This window comes from Manduca sexta, chromosome 27, assembly GCF_014839805.1.
Source record: "Manduca sexta isolate Smith_Timp_Sample1 chromosome 27, JHU_Msex_v1.0, whole genome shotgun sequence".
In the NCBI taxonomy this organism is placed as follows: Eukaryota; Metazoa; Arthropoda; class Insecta; order Lepidoptera; family Sphingidae; genus Manduca; species Manduca sexta.
Window position 1 is genome coordinate 11326070 of NC_051141.1, and position 13425 is coordinate 11339494.

A 13425-nucleotide genomic window follows, 5' to 3' on the forward strand; every position below is an offset into this window, starting at 1 on the left:
GGAACTAGTGTATTTGCGCCTGACGCATTCAGAGGCTCGACACGGCGTTTAGAATTATTATTTAAATTAGAAAATCGTGTTTTTTAGATTGTATTTAAACTTTACTTGATGTGGGTATTATAAAAATCATGATTTTAATGGCTGTTTGCTTATTTTGCGACAAAAATTAAAATGACCAGGCATAAAGTACTATACTGGCATAGTGTACGTTTACCTTATACACGCGCCATGGAATTTTCTGGGAAAACACTTGTCGCGCTTCTATTCATGATAGCAAAAATTAGCATTGGAGACGTTCTAACGTAATGAAAAAAAATAACATTTCAAATAACTGCCTTTCATCTTTTTAAATCTCAACAAAAGCGCCAACTATTTGGTCCAAAAACACGTTTCATTGAAATCAGTTAGGTGGTTTTGGAGATTAGCATGTTCAAAAAATGATTTTCATACGAAAAGTATCTTCGAATTTTCCCAGCTTTACCTGTTGTTTTATAAAAAAAAATCTTCTTACAAACGTTGTCCCACAATAATAATGAGATCAATGTTAAGATGAATGATCTTAAATAATGCTGGCAAACGATTTTTAATTGCGCCGATTAAAGAATCTCATTTATTCTTACTTTTATATACCTTGCTCATATTATAAATGAGAAAATTTGTGGAATGTTAAGATATTTGTTTGTTAGTAATATCTTAACGCAGAAACAACTGAACGGATTTAAATGACACACGGATAAGCGGCGTCCTGGATTAACACATAGATTTCTTTTATCGCGGTAATTTGGTCCCGTGGGAAAAAATATATGTTTAATCTAATTTTTAAATAAATGACACTGGCGTTGAAGACTGTTTAGTGAAAAGCTTTTTACCTGGGCGAAGCCGCGTTCAACACTAGGTACACAGTAGAGCATCGTTAAAATAATTGGCTCAGCCAGGCGCGCTCAAGTTGTTTGAGGTTACTTCCCCTCAGTTACCGCTAATAAAACAAGACATTATTCTGAAAGGCGAAGCAACAAGTTGGAGAACGGAGTTTGCATAGTTTGTATATTTCATAATATTATCATATGGCTTATACCTATTTTTGGCTATTACCCTAAATCCGAAACTTCTATCGAAAATGCGTGTAGAGAAGTTATATTAATTGAATACATGTTATTTATTTATTTAACATGTTTAATTGGTGATTTCTTATCTTTACGTGGATATTACACATTGAAATGACAAAAATATCTTGAGGCGATCCGCCCCGTGACCACGAATGCTACAAAGTTTTCGAATCGTTGGAAGAAAATTATGGTATAAAAGACTTCGAGCAAATTCGCAAAACTTTTTTATTTCAATGCTTACTGAAAGTATTAACTTTGTGGTCGAGTCTACTAACTAATAAAATATTATGTACACCTGAATGCAGAAACAGGAAAACATTATTTATTTCAGCATTATGTTTTAAAGTATTCTTCGCTTAGGAAACGCGACTGATATGAATACAATATTTATTTAACAAAGAAGACCTGGATGGCCGGGTATCTCTGGAAAAGTTAAAAAAAATACTTTAATATCGCAACCTATTTTTTCGAAATTTCATTTGTTTGTTTTAAAATACAAATTACTCAAGTCGTCAAACTATGTGAAACACATAATCATCAACATATAGGCTGTCTAATCGCGTATTAATTTAAATTATATATACATATTGTCATATATAACACATTTATCAATAGAAGTAGTTTTTTTTATGAAAACTATAAATAACTGAATTGCGATGTTAAAATTTGCCTACCAACATACATAAAATTTCAATTTCAAGGAAATAAATGTCCTCATCGATCATTTTTTAATTTAATATAATAAATTTACCAGAAAATAAAATTTGTATTGTGTTTCCTTAGACGTTCGAAGTCCTATTATGAGAGAGTACATTGCCTTTTACTCCCGAAACTACTAGATGTCGCTGCTTTTCCGTCACGCGACTACCCCATCAACTCGTTCGGTGGTGGAATCTGGAACTAACTCAAAGCACAGCGCAAGCCACCACGACATAATACATTGCTGGATATTTTGGGGATGTTTAACAATTTTTATATAATCTTCAGCCTTCACATACAAATTCATTATTTTAAATAGATTACAAAAGACTAATTTCGGAAGACGAGAAGGCTATCTAGTATCTATATAAAACATTACATTGAAATAAGACACAGCATAGGCCCAAGCGCGTTCATTGTATATGTATTTATTTAAAATTTATTGGAAGGTGAAATCACCTAAGAATGTAAATATTTATTTTTGACACACAAATTTATTTGATTTTAAGAAAATTGAGTAATAATTTCTACAATTTTAATTTTCTTTTCAGTTGCTACATAATAATAATTCCATACACATAAATACATAACTCCATACATGGAATTCTTTGTGGCTTGGGGTATTATGAAACGTACAACACTTTACCTTCAATTTACCTTTTGAGGCAGTAATGCCCCCTTCATTACGTATGGTCTTTCCCATAATGGGCACACGAGACCGAGCTCGTTTGAAGTACGTTCGTTCTCAGGAAACTTAAAACTTTGTACTTCCTTGGGATAAAACGTAGCTCTGAAACGTCTTGTAATTTTTTCTTCTATACTTGGGGAGAGTGACTAATTTAATTAAACTCTTTTTAAAACCAATGTCTCTAAAGAGATACAAATAACATTGCATTTATTTCCACAGTACGACAAATAAGTGCAGGGCTTTACGTGCTCTACAAATATTTGTTCAGGATCGGGAGGTTTTCAAATTAAGTTAGATAGTTTTTGCAAAGACGTAGTGAATGTTACTATGACCAGATTTCATGATTCTCGTTCCATATTACTGTAAAACTAAATTTACTTACGTCTAAACATTTTGCCTTGCTTAAGTAAAAGGCTTTATAGTATAAAAACATCGATCGGGTTACCGCTGGCTTACACGAAATCAAGAAGTAATGCCGATACTATTGCAAGTTAAACTAATACACATACATATGATAACTAATCTACTGAATTGAAAATCCGATATAACAACTATAAAAAGCTTCATACCTACATTAAAAAGGCTGGTAATACTAGGTTCAATTAAAACGCTCAGTCGCCCCCCACGAAGGCTGGGCGGTAGTAATAAGGCACTTTCTCCGAGAAACAAAAAAAAAAAACAAAAAAAAAAGGTTCCACATAAAACGTAAGTAATATCCAATAGTGATTAAATTATCACGAAACCTTGCGTACAGCATGAAGACTGAATTGAATAATATTGTCAATATACCTACATAGATATAATGGTACAGCAATATAATGCAAAGCCGATATGGAATTAATATCGATTCCACTTCTTAGCCAACGTTAATTCCGCTGACAAAATTAGTTTTTGTGAACGGCAAATTGAATTTGTTAATTATTTGCTTGCATTGTTTATTTGTTAATTAAATGCCAGTTAATTTGTTGTCGATTTGTAATAAACTAACTTCTGTATTTCACATTAGTTTAAGCGCAGTTTTAAATTAAGGTGCAAAATTAAGTTTACGTGTAACATTGGCACCGTTTATATATTAAAACGTCGTGTTTTACATCGAATGAGCAAGTTGTTAGAGCTCATACACATAAACACGATACGACGTCACGTCGTCCTACGACGTTTATGTGTAAGAGACCTTAGTCTGGCCGAAATTTATTTGTTAAAAAAAACATTTTCGTAAAGGTGCTTGTAAGATCTTTATCAACAGTAACAATAGTCTTTACGAAATACATTAACTTTGAGAGACGGACAAACTGCGAGGGGATACCGTTACTGCTCTAGTTTTGAAAGCCAAAACATTAATAACGTTAATAAGCCTTAAAAAGTTATGCATCTTATAATAGATCTTAAGTCCGTATTTCTGTCACAGCAACATAGGCAAAAATGCTCCACTTAAGGCAATACCTCAAGGTCCATTTTCATACATTTTGTTTCACCTTTAATCTGGGTAACTAAACAAGTATTGGCAAGTAAAGAATTTAAATTCACGTCTAGTTAGTGATTAGTTCTCGCAGTTGAAAGAAAAACGTAAAAATAATTAATAATCATGGATATTTCGGCCTTTAAAATTTAATATGACGAAATTTAAAGCTTAGAATCAGGAGACTGACATAGGATACTTTTTATCCCGTTCCCGTGGGATGTGACATAAAACGTTGTATAACAAAACGAGATTTAGTATGAAGATAGTTTAAGACCCTGGGAAGGTTATAGGCTACTGTCCCGGGAAAATTTATAGCGGGACTTATATCCCGGAAAACTTCATCACGCGGGCGAAGCCGCGAGCAAAAGCTAGTTATCATTAAAAATGATTTTTTCTTTAATACGTTTCTCTGATGTAAACTGCGCGTTAGTTTTAAATCAGAGAAACGTATTAAACGCGTTATATCGCAACAACATAACATGTATATAACTTACCCAATGGGCGTTCGAGCGTCTTGCTTGGTGTTCTCACCACGGGCAGTGACGACCTCTGCTTGCCACCACGTCTGAAGCCCGTGGATGCCGTCTCCACCTCAGACATGATGCCGGGGTCGTCATCGAACAGCAAATTGTTCGCCGGCGGCGGGTAGCCACGCGGCAGCGGTGGCTAGTAAAAGATTAACTCATTTTTATTTATTAGAATAATCTTATTACAAGTAGCATATTGTTAAGTTTTAGATGTTTTAGTAAAACCGGCATAATGGATGTTAGGGATGATCATTAAAGGCACCACTTTACTGAATAACGTAGAGGGCAAATTGTAAAGTAATTACGTCTCGTCTTTCCCATTAAGAAAAGTGGACATAATATTGCAAAAAATATTTGCGACGTTTTTGTAGTATAACTTTTATACAAATTACTAGCGTTTACGACTCTGCCCGCGTGAACCAGTACCGAAAAAATACCATAAAACTTAAAGGAATCTTAGTCTATTTTAAATTATAACCTTATTGAATATCAAACACACTGTAACGTAACATGTACGTATTGTCCGGATTCAATTATTTAACTATTTGTAGTTCATATTACAATGGCTGGTAACGCTTAGACAACTCGTCACTAGCTACCTTTTGATAGCAAATGCATGGTAAGCTAAATTACATTGTTGATATACTAGTGTAATATTAGCTTAGAGGTCATTGTAAAGGTAGTACATCTGTGTGGATTCAATGCGTGGTAGATGTGGCATGGTAACCTATTTATTTATTCATATGAAAGGCAAAACCCGTATATGATTTCTTTTTTAATCAATATTGTAACTATGTGCTATTGGGCTTCTTAAATTTTATCTGCTATGCCAATTGTTATATAAATAAATAAAAGACTATGAAAGTAAACTGCAAAATAATACATACATATAAACTTTAAAAGAATCTTTAAAGTATGAAGGCAAAAGTAGCTAATACCAAGATTACACATGTGACATCTGTATTACTTAAGTATTTAACAGTGAACCATTTTCGCCAAGAACACGCGGTCTGCGGTTCGTCAAAAAATTATGACAGACAACTTTACCTACATAAGACTAGAGAACCAATTAGTAAGAGTAACCCCGTCCGGTATTAACTTATTAAGGTGGTCGTTGCTCGCTTGGAAATCGGTGTTCCTTCGATACGCTAGATGGCGTTAATCTGTCTTCTACTATGGTAGAAAAAGTTTATATTAATATTTTAATGATTGAAAAGTATTAATTTTTCATGATATTTACAGCTGCCTGTATATTTTTAAGATGTGTGTTACACAGCATTAACAAAGTATGTTCATTTGTTTAATTTATTGTCGCCAACAGATACAAACAAGACTCTACCAAGTATATTGTACACACCAGGGGTGGCCAACTTGGTAAGACCCAAGATCTACTTTTCACTGATGATACTCTGTGCGATCTACCAAGCTACATACATCTTGAAATCTTAAATGAAACAGCATAGTTCAGCATACAATTTATTATTATTTTGATTAAAAAATAATACAAATCGATGCGTGCAGCAGTTAGTGATTAGGTATGTTGCGCGGTCTGTTCTACGTATTTATATTTTTGACCTATTGTGACGATCGACCGGTTGGCCACCGCCGGTATACACTATATACTCGTACGCAATGTACCTAGCAGTGGCGAAAGGTGAAATTTTCGGAAAGGGAAACCGACGCTACGTATAGATACTAATATGCACAAATGCGGTTTGCAAATCGTTCGGATGATAATTCGATTTTATATAAATTCTACATAAAAGGAAGCCGGCAGGAACCGGGTTATATGGACCCTTCGCCACGGGTATCTCAATAAAAAAATCATTACATGAAATTTGTTAGTATGCTAAAATGTAATTATTAAATGTTTTAGTAATTACTATTATTTTGTATCTTTCCTGCGAGAAATCACGGCATAAACGCCGGTTCTTTTGGAAGGCTTGCGTGGGGACATGGATCCAACACGTAGAGGCCCCTTTAAGATACATTACTCTAGTTGGGGTTTATACACCTTGCAAGTACTCTCTCTGTCTGTACTTATGGAAATACAGCCAAAGCAGCGCTTGCAAGATGCAGGGACTATTGCAGAAAAATGGGAATTATACTGGGTCTATGGATGGGATCTAGCTGGACTGCTTGCTGGGCTATTAATTGAGACAACGGGACGCCTGCCAATTAAAATGTTCCAATCTTATATATTCAAGGTAGACGCTGACTTGCCCCCCACTAGATGAGCATCCCATAACTGGCATAAGCCGAGGACGCAACACCGGTGAAGGGGGCTTAAGGGTGTCGAGAGGTGTGCACCGATTTCACCATCGCGGGTCGCTGTCGCGTCCCGGAGCGGGTTTCCTCGCTATTACGCAGATTGAGCACTTCCACCCCTAGCCGGCCGGTTAAGGCAAGCCAACAGTCAGGAGGTCTCATTTAGCCCCCGCGGAATCAGTCGGTTCGCCACAAAGCCGCCCCCACGGGCACAAAGCCGCCTCTACGGGCACAAAATCGCCTCTACGGGCACAAAACCGCCCCTGCGGGCTTAAAGCCGCCCCTGCGGGCACATAGCCGCCCCTGCGGGGTTGTTATTGTAAATTATTATTGAATAAATTACAACAAGACGTCAACGCGATTAATTTGTTAATCATAAATACAACATAAAATTAAAGACAGTAGTAAAATGTTAATTTGTTAGTTAAATTGTCGCTAAATTTGTACCTTTCTCATGCGTGGGTCTAACAGTCTGTTGTGTCTCATGTCGCGTGGTTTGGTCACCGTCGCATATTCAGGCGTGTTCATCATGCCTCTGTGATTTGGCTGGAGAATGCAATAAAAATAATAAAAAACAAAATAAAAACGAAATTGACAAAATAATATATTTCAACTTCGATACTAGATAGTATGTTTTTATTTTACCGACGTAAAAAATACTGTGTGCGAACATTAAAAGTGACCTTTAGTTGTATAAATACGGGGATACCTTTGCTTTAATGGGATTTGTTTTTATATTGTATACATTTTCGTATTTGAAGTTACAAAGCGCCCCAACAAAGACTTTATTTTGTTTCACTTTTAAACAAACACGATAAGATTTTCTGGGCGGAAAGAGGACACGTGGTCTTAGCGTTTATCCTGAAACTGAAATCAGTTTTCCATTTTATAAGTATAAATATACTATTGAAATTTACTATAAATCGATCATTTAATACAGAATTCTTTTTAATACACTTCTCGAGTATGAAGGCGACTAGATTTAAATTTTTAATCAACATACAAAATACAACATTAATAGACCTAAAAGCAAAGGAAAAAATCTAAACTAAAAAAAAGTGCCAGTACTGAATAAAATCAAATAAATTGACTAAGGAATCGCCACTCGAATATTGCAGGTGCGAATTTTGCGCCTGCAATATTTCACTTTACTCTTAAAGTACAGGTCAAATTCAGAATTAGCGTGTCGGAAACGGTAGACGAAATATTTCCAATCATTTATCAAACTATGTATTTACAATCAATATCCCTCGAAATTATTCCCACGAACAGGTAAATTAATGTAGAAAGATTGGGGACAATGAATAGGATCCAATCCATAGTATGGTCGAAAATAGCCGACTATGCCAAATTAGTTCTAGTCTATAAGGTCTATTTTTTCCATCAGTAAAAACGTCTTAGTCAAAATACGTTGAGTTGAACTTTTTATTAACAAAATCAAAAATATAATATCAATAAGCAAAAATATTATATATCGATGAAACATACGATTTAAACTTCAGTCTTCACTATTTCAAAAGTGTAATTTTGTGGGCTAGATCCTTATTGCGTATCTACGTCCAATTACGAACAGATTTAAAAATTATTATTGAACCATAAAATACGCGGAAAATATGTCATTTAACTTTATTTGTGAGATTTTGGTAAGGCAGGAGCCACAGAATTTTTCCTACCCCACCTGCTCTATCTCAATTCAAGGTGGCGGCACAAAACACTTCCGGACTCATGCTGGAGAAACGATTTAATAAAGTTTTAAAGAAAGGCGCTTGACAAATTTCTTCAAAATTTCTCATTTATAATACGGTAGCGTAGATTATATTTGTTAGTCAGTTTGTTTAAACGGATATTATACAAAGTTAATCATATTTCTAAATTTCATCAAAGTTTTTAACTACTTATTATAACTACTTATAAAGAAACTTGGAAGTTTTAAATTAATTAATTAGAACTTTAATATGCTAAGCATATTATTATTTTCAAATTAAGAGTCTGTTTGATATAAGTCTTAGTTGGCTATTATCGCTAAACACTGGGATAAACAACAGAATTGGAAACCCATGTTGAAGCTACCCAAATGGATTATAAAATTTGCATTAAAGTTGAACTGCCGACATAATATGATCTACCCTAAAATCCTCCATTATCACGTTAATTCGGTATAATTTGTCAAACAGGTTGACATATTAACACGAAGGCAATAACATTTTTGATGGTAGAACTGGAAACGATTCCAAAATTACGAAGTAACAGTAAACAATATCGGAACACACCAGTGACTACACTCTGCTGTTAGACGGAAGAAAAAGATATTACGGTGGTATTATCTACCCAGGCGGACTCTCACATATGAAAGACCTACCTCCAGTGCGTTATACTTATAGCTTGAAATGCGAAATTATTGGCGTTTCAGTGCATTGGCTGTTTTGTTATATATATACTTCTTAAAGTACTTAATCTTTCTCGGAACCGCGTTATACCAATCTCATATGCCCACAATATAATACCACGACGACTGAAACCTACGACATTTTAATCGAAACTAGTCTAATTCCAAATTTCACCACAAAATAAATAAATTGTCGAGGTGCGATACGGACTCGTATGATCTAGATAGAGTAATTAAAAACTCAATTCTACAACGTAAAAGGCAGCGTGGCCGTGAATTTCATTAATAAAACAAACTGAATCTCTGTCCGACACTGTCCGGACTGTCTACTCACTCTGTGTCAACACACTGCACTCCACACCGCAAGTTCAAATGAAAACCCCCAACTCGAGGTTAGAACGTATTGAATGTAAAAGGATATTGATTTCGAACCCCTGAACCAAACCCATGCTATCGGAAATATTTGTTTTGTGCAATTTTATTGGAACATTGATAATGTCTATTGTATATGGTTAATATTATATCGGTAATGATATTCATTTTTCATAACTTGTGTCTTCGGTTTAGTTATTTGTAGTATTTGTCGTCTGCGTATTACATTATTTATGTGAGTTGATAATACACATCTCCTTTTAGTTCTTGTACTAGGTGTTTGTGTTATTTTTAGGCTAATCTCAATGGCATTAAGTATTTTTTCATAATATTCTTGTAAAGTGTCTGTGTTTTGACAATTATGTAGCATGGCATGGGAACAGCGGTGTAGAGATTTTTTGTTGATTGTAATACAATCGTAGCTCTTACAAGTCTGTGGTCTGAAGGGTAAGCTAAGTTTAGAGCCTGCACATTGGGATCATTCCTGTAAATGTTAGGTATGATATAATCTAATTTATTTTTCGTGGTACCATTAGAGCATCTCCAGGTTCATGTTTGTGTGTTCGTCTTTTTGAAAAAAAAATTCATGATACATAAGTTATTCTCATATGCAAAGTCGATGAGCCTGTCACCTCTTATGTTTCTTTTGCCATAGCCGTGTTTTCTCATAATTTGTTTGTGATCAGATTCTGGTTGACAAATTTTGGCATTAATGTCTTCCATGATTATTAGATAGTTCTAGCAACCGAGATTAAGACGACAGAATTCGGTCATTGAAACGTTGCTTTGTATAGAAATTTGGGGTCATGTTTTGTGTCGGGTTGTCTAATCATAACTTCATTTACTTTCTCTGGAAGGTGTCGGTCCTTAACTCTCGCGGGGACCAGCCGTACCTGAAGTGGAGACGGATTTGGGGCTAGTTGCTACTGTGAGACGTATTTTATTGTCGCTGTTTCTGTTTGTTTTAGGTTTAGGTGTAAGAAAACTTGTTATATTTTCAGTCTTGTTTTTCTCAACTGGGTGGATTTTGGTAGAGTTTGAGTCGATGGGTCGATTTAGTTCCGGAGATGCTGACATTGTTCTTTTTTTCGTTTTTAAATAACATTAATAGTTGTTTCCTTGTCTATTTCCTTTTTATCTAGAATAATTCGTTTATCAAATTTTAATACAGCTTTCTTACCATTTTCTTTTTTCATTTTAAGTTGTTGTAGGAGTTCTTTGCGTCAAATGATCTTGAGGAAAGTCCTCTTGGAAATAATATGATTTTCCTTTTAACCTATTTTTTGTTTTTGAGAACTTGATTTTTTTTTTATTTTAGTATGGGTCACTAGTAGAGGTCTAACATTTTACCCATTCCTGTCTAGTATTCTAGAAGTTATTGTTATTTCTTCTTGCATTTTAATCATCTGTGATTTTTGATATTTTAATTCGTATTAGATACTTTTCAAGATATCCATAATTTTTTCCATCTTGAAGTTGTTTAAATAAAGAACCGAAGAAAGTAACATTTTTGATTTTCTTGTAGATCTAGAGAATCACGATAGATGATGCTACTTGTCTTCTGATTTGAGAGTATCATCGCCGTCAATGGAGAATATAGTATAGTGCAACACTAGATTCATACCTTTTTACCACTACTCCCAAAAGATGGCGCTGAATGCAAGTTTGATATCGGTAAGGAAATAAATATGCTGCGGTTAGTAGCCTTATTGACAGTGAAATAGTAATACTCTCAGAACAAGATGCTTGTCATTGTTCTGAGGTAATACTGCTTTTAGTTTACGGAATGTTTGATGTTACTCTCTAATTATTCAGTAGATGGCGATAAATGTGACTTCTCGTCTGTCCAATTTTATATATTAGTCTACAAGTTGACCCGACAGACATTGTCCCGTTTTAACTATGAATTATTTGCAGCGCGCAATTTGTCAATCGCTGACAGTTATTTCAAGCAATTGACAGTTATATAAAATTAATATTTTCCGCGCTATTTTTAATTTTCTTATTCAAAAGAACTTTCTTCTGGCAATAACAAACACAACAACAAAAAAATTGTGAAATCTGTCCAGCCGTTCACGCGTGATGGCGTGACCGAGAGAGATAGGGATTCATTTTTATGTATACATATAGATTGATGTTTTTGTCAACGTTGAGCATTCTTGGTAGTTGTTTTAAAGGTTAGATTTTTTGTTTACTTGTTCTATTTGTTACTCACTGTTCTTGATATTATGGTAGCATGAAATGGTGAAAGTTTCGTAGACCAGAAGTTAAACAGCGAATAGCATCCTATTTAATCTGTGTTACACCGTATTTTTTTCTTCAGCCAGCCTCACACTTTTTGCTTGAATTACGTCCAATAAAACATGTAAGAAGTTAGTTCACTTGTATCACTGATCGCATTAATTGTCTATTGTTCTATTAAGTAACCACCACCGAAAAAACTCACCTTTGACTGCTTATTATAAAATTGTTTTATTCGAGAGTTTTGAAAAACACCTGTTGATCGCGCAGCGGCGCCCTGTCTACCAATAAGATCTATCTACCAATTATGAATTTAATTTTTACGCTAATATCATTTAAATAATAATAGTAATAGTAATCTGTATAGTTGAGTATGTGTAGTATGAATATAAATTTCTGCTAATGAGTATATTCGTTCATGAAATATGGGTTTACATGGCTGATGCACTCACTCGATAATGTGTAGAGACAAAATTATCTGCAGCGTGTCAGTACCAGTTAAGCTTTGTAAGAACAAGAACAAAGCTAAAAGCTTACTGTCGTTGTTTTTCACCTTTTATGTTAATTTAATATTTACAAAACAGATTTCTAAAAATCAATCTTATGTAATTTCGGTCTGTAAGAGAAACATCAAGACGCAGACTTTGTCTATAATATAAAATAAGTAAAAACTACTGTACATTTAATTTAAAGAAACTTTCAACAAGCATTAAATAGACATAAAATATGAGTTATTCGTTTTAATAGCTTTGTGAAATTTATTAAATTAGTTTTCATTTTGGTATTTTTTTTTTTTTTATTAAAACACCCACGTTAATTATATTATTAACTTTATTTATGATAATCTTAGAAATGCCTACCCAAATAAATAGTCAATACATACATATATGTATGGATCATTATTAAATATATCGATACCTTTAGAAATGTCAGTGGTAAAGCCTTAATACAAACTGATGCTATCTACCGTGCAATAGATAAAGCATTTTCTAATTTATTTGACATAGCCGTTTTGCTATTTCGCGGTAGATTGACTACAGCATGTGCGCAAAATTTTTGCATGAAAATCTTCTCAGTGTCCGCTCTATGAGGTGTGTTCAAAAAGTATCGCGAATTTTGAATTTTTGCGGGTTACGTATATTCGAATTTCGATTTTTTTGTGTTGTTTTGATTGTTTTTGTCTCTATGTCACTTATGCTGACAAGTTAGGCCATTTTGAATGTTCAGTTAATTGTTGACAGCTGCTTTACTTGCACGTGTTTTGGTTCGTCTTTGATTTTCGAAACAGCAGCGCATGAACATTGCTAATGAGATGTTGGAATCTGTCCGCGACGACCCGAATTTGCTCCAGAGGGTCATAACTGGTGACGAATCGTGGGTTTATGGTTATGATGTGGAAACCAAAGCTCAATCATCTCAATGGAAGCTGCCGCACGAACCAAGACCGAAAAAAGCACGCCAAGTTCGGTCGAATGTGAAAGTTTTGCTTACAATTTTCTTTGATTGCCGGGGCGTGGTGCATCATGAGTTCTTGCCACAGGGTAGAACGGTGAATAAGGAATATTACCTGCAAGTTATGCGCAACTTGCGCGAGGCAATCCGCCAGAAACGCCCGAATTTGTGGAAAAACAAAAATTGGCTTTTGCACCACGATAACGCACCTGCTCACACATCGC

General features: G+C 34.6%; 1 protein-coding gene across 1 annotated transcript in view; it reads right to left on the reverse strand.

Moving 5' to 3' along the window:
- The window catches only part of LOC115447261 (coiled-coil domain-containing protein AGAP005037), a 247084-nt gene that overhangs the window by 108988 nt on the left and 124671 nt on the right, over positions 1-13425 (reverse strand). The window contains 2 exon segments of the mRNA XM_037443911.1: positions 4450-4621; positions 7198-7296. Coding sequence (XP_037299808.1) covers positions 4450-4621; positions 7198-7296 — 271 coding nt within the window.